The sequence below is a fragment of the Mus pahari genome, chromosome 21, assembly GCF_900095145.1.
Source record: "Mus pahari chromosome 21, PAHARI_EIJ_v1.1, whole genome shotgun sequence".
NCBI lineage: Eukaryota > Metazoa > Chordata > Mammalia > Rodentia > Muridae > Mus > Mus pahari.
The window spans coordinates 47,747,692-47,754,018 of NC_034610.1; the positions used below are offsets into that span (position 1 = coordinate 47,747,692).

Genomic DNA, 6,327 nt, shown 5'->3' on the forward strand with positions numbered 1-6,327 from the left:
TCCCTCCCCCTCCCTCTCTTGCTCTGTGTGTGTGTGTGTGTGTGTGTGTGTGTGTGTGTGTGTGTATACTGGTCAGCAGAGTGACCTGGTCAGAGGAGGAGAGACTAGGGACAGAAGGAAGAAGGAGGACAGAGGAAGCCACCCTGTGGGGAGATGGACCATGAGCACATGGCCAGGAGAAACAGCGAGTATCCGAGTATCGGGGCACACCGCTGGGAAGGTAGCCAGGCCAGCAGTTAAATGAGGAGATTAGGGGTGACCCCCAGTGACTGTCAAAGCCAAATAAACTAACCAAAGTCTGAGTCTCATTTATTTGTAAGCTAGTCGGGGTAAGCTTAAAGTGGTTGTCAGGTTTCAACCTAAATGCTTTTACCTGTGGAGTTCCCCATTTGCTGTGGAGGACTGACATATAGGGGATACCCCCAGTTAAAATGTAAAAAGACTCATTGGTCTTTCTCCTTCTCAGGCATCAGGAGGAATCCTGTAGACCTCTTAGTCGACACTGTTTGCTGTGACTGTTGGTCCGTTTATCGGTGGGATATGTAGGGTTTGTTTTATTTTGTTTTATTAATACATACCCAGGCTAGCCTCAGGCTCACCACATATCCGAGGATCACCTCTACCAACTACACCCTAGCCCCTCACGATGACATTTCTGGCATTCCATTTTATTTCTTTCACCAAACCTACGTCTTGTGATTGCTCTATGCTCATTGCTTGGTTTCTTTGCCCATTTTGTAAATTTCTCTTTTTTAGCATCCCTGACTATTTAAAGTGTCCTGCCCAGCCCCTTACTGGCCACAGGTAACAAGTTCCTATAGAGCTGAGCACAAGCTTTGGAATAAGACAATCCTGCCTGGAAGCAAGCACACGGTGAAGGGTCCATGACTGAGTAAATGGGCAGCGCTCTCTAAGCCTTGGCTAAGTCAACCACAAGATGAAAACAGCGCTTCTCACTTTGTATTTAGTGCCCCGAAATGAGGTGAGGCAGAGAATGGGGTTGTTCTCAGACTCAAATGTCTGTCTTTCCTCTACTCTTTCAAACTTCTACCACACTTAGGTGGGCCTAGGTAGGCCAACTATGTATGTATATATATATATATATATGTGTGTGTGTGTGTGTGTGTGTGTGTGTGTGTTGGCAGTTTCACCCTCTGCCGAATGGCTTCCTACAGGAAAATATGCCTCTGTTCTTACAATCTTGACAAGATGAGCTCCAGGCTCCTGCCCACAGCTAAGAAGAATATCTGTCAGAGGAAAGTTACTGAGACTGGGAGAGGGCAGCAGATGGCATTTGAAGATAGTGTCCCCTAGAAGGGCTTTGACCATGATGGTGGCCTCTGCTGAAGCTCAGAAGACAAAGTTTGCTTCCTTCATGGCTTCCTCCTGGGTTCCCTCCTTTTTTTTTTTTTTTTTTTTTTTAATTGTTGTTGCTGTTGTCATTTTCAAGTCTGTTTTATAAACCATTCCAAGGATAAATAAAGGGCTGGTGAGATGGCCCAGTGCCTGAATGTATATGAATCTTGCAGAGATAAACACACACACACACACACACTTAAGAAGAAGAGTAAAATCTTTAAAAACAAAAGAACAGGTGAGCATATTATAGGTTTTTTTTTTTAAAAAAATAATGTTTGCTTCATTATGTGTGTGGGTTGCTCATGGAGGCAGAAGATGGCACTTGAATACCCTGGAGCTTGAGCTATGGGCAATTGTGAGCTGTCTGCTGTGGGGGATGGGAACTGAACCCTTGTCTTCCCAAAGAGGAACAAGTGCTCTTAACCACTGAGCCACTTATCCAGACCCACATTGTGGCTTGAAAGGCATCATGCATCAACAAAATACCCCCATAGTCTAGTGTTCTGGGAGAGCTCTGTGGAGGTTTTCCACAGAAGGTGAAAATGCCGTTTACTGATACCAAATACAGTCTGGGTCTCCAACCTTCCACAATTTGTATAGTGAAGAGGGTGGGGGTGGGGTGAGGGAGAGGAAGCCCCGGAGTATTACCTTTAGGTTTCACAGTTTAAAAGGCTAAAGGCTGCCTGAGTCTAAAAAGCCAAGAGAAAGACCCCAGGTAAAAACAAAAGGACCCAGGAGTTACGTAACCGCCTTGCGTGGCTTGGATTCCCCCCTTCCTTTTTAAACACTGAGAATTGGAGCCTAAGGCTCTCTGTTATCGCAGTCTAATTAGCAGCCTGAGTGTATCCAGGCAGAGGGGGAATGGAAGAGCCCGTTTAGGCAATGCTGACATGTGTGATTCACTTAGGTGGTCTACGCAGAGATTTATGGATCCATTAGTCCTGCCAGGGTGCAGACTTGATGTATTGTTTTAGTTGTTCTCCTTAAAGAGAGATGTAAACCCCACCCCCACCCCCGAACTAATACTCATAAAATCATTAAAGCTCAAAATACCATGAATTCTTCACAAACTTTCAAAAGCTCTATTATTTAAGTTATCCAAATTAAAACAAGTCTAAAGGCTACCACCACCCCATTACAGTTTTCTAAGCATGAATTACGTAACCAGACTAATGTGTTTTCTTACAATCTCTCACCCCATACTCAGAAAAAGTACCAAGAGCCACCATAACTGTGGGAGAAACTGCAGCCCAGATACAGGTGATCTGCATCGGATGACTTTTCTCAAACTTTGTAGTGACTCTTTGTAGTGAAATGGCCTTTGGCAGGATCCGAAAGAGGAAGTGGGTTTAAGTCGGCAAGCATACTATGCCACACAGTGGTGAGGATTGAGCGCTAGCACCTGGAGCCCAGATGGTGCTGGGACGCCTGTAGCCTGAAGGCAACGCCTGTTAAGTGTTAGAATGTAACATTTCCTGCTCACAGCTAGACCACGATGCCTGGCAAGTGTTAAAATGTAACATTTCCCAATAAATTCCAGTCATTCAAAGCCAGACTCACCTGCCCTTTTGAGAAAGGCGCTCCGATAATCTCTATGGACTTTGGCTTGGAGCTCATCTCCTTCGGTTCCAGCTGCTGCTGCTGCTGCATGTGCACCGGCTGCCCAGCTGCTCTCCACCCGCTGTAACCCTAAAAGACAGAGGGCACATCTTTTTTCCCCCTTATAATCAGGTTGGATCTGTTTATCCAACCACTGGCTCCACCCACTGAATGGGAAGAAGGACAGCGTCAACAGAACCTCCCCATCAGAGGAACCACCGGCCTTCCCTCTGAGCCTCTCAAGTCTCTAGTTAGTGAGCATTGTTCATCCGTCCAGTTCACACCCTTTTGAAAAAAGCCAGCTGGATGACATTAATCTCTCCTCAGACAATTGACAATTATGTGTGATTTCATAACCTCATGTGAAGTGCTAGGCTTCCAGCCTGAGCACCTCAGGGCAGGGTGCTCACCTTTTCCAGGATTTAAGTCCATTGAGGATTTGCAAGGGAGGCTAAAACAGCAATGGGGGGAGGGGTCTCTTACTTCCCTCCTGAGCCAAGGCTTCAAGTTCTGGGGAAAGTGAGACACATTTCATGTGTCACTAGGTTGAACTGTCTAGGAAAGCATGGGGCTGGTTTTTGTTTTATATTGTTGTTGTTGTTGTTGTTATTATTATTATTATTATTATTATTATTATTATTTACAGGAAGGCATCATTTATTTCCCTGACAACCCAGAGCAGTTCCATTTTTTGAAATACACTCTCCAGGAAAATCTCATTTTGGAATCATGATATACCAAGATAGAGAAAGCAAACTAGTTAACATGAGGTTTGTTTGTTTTGTTTTGTTTTGTTTTTTGTCGTGTGCCAAGTGCTGTTCTAGTTACTGTTCTTTCCTTTCCTGCTTCCTCTTTAACTTCAGACCGAGAATCATTCATTCTCCTGTTGTTTTGCTGAGGGAGAGAATGCCGCTTGGTGAGGTTGCCAGTCACATAGAGGTTGCAGAAGAATGGGCATTCTGCACCCACCAAGCTGCCCGATTCTAATCTGCACACCAGCAGAGTGTCAGCAGGGCCCCCTGAGATCTAGGGCAGATGAGAGGCCAGCCGGTAACACCAAGCCCAGTGACCCGAGTTTGACCTGCAGAACCCATTTGGTGGAAGGAAAGAGTCAACTCCTTCAAGTTGATCTCTGACCCCCACTGGGGGATGTGGTCCAGTATGTGTGTAAGCCTCCCCCAACACTAAAGGAATGTTTTTAAAAGTATTAATTTAGAAGAAACACAACCAAGCATTCTCCCAGTTACAAAGTTAAATGATTATAATTTTAAAAAGAAGCCCCACATGTCAGAAGTAAATTTCTTTAACCTTGTAAGGACAAAAAAAATACCAGAATTTTAATACCTCAAGTCAGAGATTCTGTTCCCTCTACCATCAGTACATAGAATAGTTCAATACAAAATAAACATTGACTTTATTGATTGAATAAATGTATTGCATTTATTGAATGAATAAATCAAGAAGCCAAAGTACCTTAGGACCATTTTGATGCCTCCTGTCTAAATATATTTTCCATCTTTACTATGTTTTTCTGATATAGTTTAAATATATGGTTATAGATTTTTTTTTTTTAAACTTGATTTATGTGAGATAGAAACTTCCTTGAAACTAGCCTTGAACTCTTGGTCCTCCAGCTTTAGTCTCATGAAACCTGCCATTAGTGCCATAGCTGGATGTTTCCTTATATAGCCTAAGTATTAACCTCTAATAGCGTTCACTATAGATGACTTTTCTGTCTGTCAAGAACCAAACAGCTTTATGCACGCTATCATTGACAATCCTTAGCTTTCAAGTGGGCAGCTAAGCGGTTTTCACCATAAGCTTAGGGAGTTTAAGTTTTACCTGCTTCCAGATCACAAATGTGCACCTTGTTTGCTTTTTAGAGACATGTTTTTGTGTGTGTGTGTGGCTCTGGCTATCCTAGAGACCAGGCTAACCCTGAACTCACAGATATCAATCTGTCACTGCCTCCTGAGTGCTGGGATTAAAGGCATGTGATACCACCACCTGGCAACACCTTTACATTTCCTTCTATTTCACTTAAAGTTTATCTTTCTTTGGGCCTCTTGGTGCTGGCCTGCTAATTCCAGCTATTTGAGAGGATGAGGCAGGGGGATTATAGGTTCAATACCCACTGGGGTTCTAAAATTAGTTCAAAGGCCAAGACAGAACCTGCCCCAAAGGTAAAAAGAAAAGGAGAGAAATGCCATTCAGGGGTAGATTGCCTACCTGAGAGTTGCTGGATGCATGAAGAGTTTGCTATTCACAGCAATTGCTGACTGCTGCATCCATTGTTTTATATTTTGTTTGAATCCTCCATTTCCCCATTATCTCTCCCAGTTTCCTCACCAGCACCAAATGGACAGACTCCCCATGTTACCACTGAGCTATCTCCATCAGATGCCAAGTTGCTGTTACAAACGATCCGCTGCAACATCATCCAGTTTCCTCTGGGCTCTGGGTTCGTCACCTGTGGCTGCACCAATCCATACAGCCTTGTTGGTAGGGCTTCCAGAGGACGTTAGAGCTGCATAAAAGGGACAGGTGCTCCCTTTCAAAACTGGTTGATCTTATATTTACTATATAGGGGTCTTACAAATGTAGAGTGAGTCGGTGACTATGTTTTGAAAACGGTGCTATGGTGTTACTAGTTTTATACATTCATTCATTCATAGGTTATTTGCTGTTAAACTTTATCACCAGGGCTTTTCCTGAAATCCTTCCCTCGGGCAGTTTGAGAATGACTTTTCGATCATTGGCCTGACTGATCAAAACTCGCTGATAAAGTAAAACTCATGATTTCTTGACTATCTGTTTTTCTTGGGTCTTTCCATAAACACAACAGTTCCATGTATGACACTGATTTACCGTCACGGTCACTCCTGTTCAAACATCCTCTGCCTCCCTGCGGTCTCCTTAAGTAGACCATCCAGAACTCAGTGCACAAGTCCAGTTGTAGAGGCAGTCATCTAATCCATCAAACATAAATATGATATCGTTTGCCTGTTCTGGGTCATTGAGGAATCAAAGGACAAGGAAGTGCTTAACTAAAGATCTGTGTCAGCCCAGAAGAGCCCTCAACCCAAAGTGGCACAACTCACGTACAGACAGGGTTGTTGGCTAATACAGCCTGTTCATGAGGAAGCACGAGGAGGTCTGAACAATGTCTCACTTCCTAACAAAGCATAGTCTTGCCTTGCTTTGTCATCTGCCTTCTGCTCTGTGACTTCCTTATTGAAGATGAGCTGGTCTCTCGTCGGCTACCACCCTCGGTGACCTCATGCAGACATATGATGATCTTTCTTGTGTGAACTCTATTTCTCTCTCTCTCTCTCTCTCTCTCTCTCTCTCTCTCTGTGTGTGTGTGTG

The 6,327-nt window shown here is 44.0% G+C and overlaps 1 protein-coding gene across 1 annotated transcript in view; it reads right to left on the reverse strand.

The window, feature by feature from the left end:
* Positions 1–3,084, reverse strand: part of Arg1 (arginase 1) — an 11,801-nt gene extending 8,717 nt beyond the window's left edge. Inside the window, exon 1 of the mRNA XM_021221556.2 lies at positions 2,920–3,084. Within this exon, the coding sequence (XP_021077215.1) occupies positions 2,920–3,009 (90 nt within the window). The 5' untranslated portion in view covers positions 3,010–3,084. The remainder of the gene's footprint in view (positions 1–2,919) is intronic.
* Positions 3,085–6,327: the final 3,243 nt, after the last annotated feature.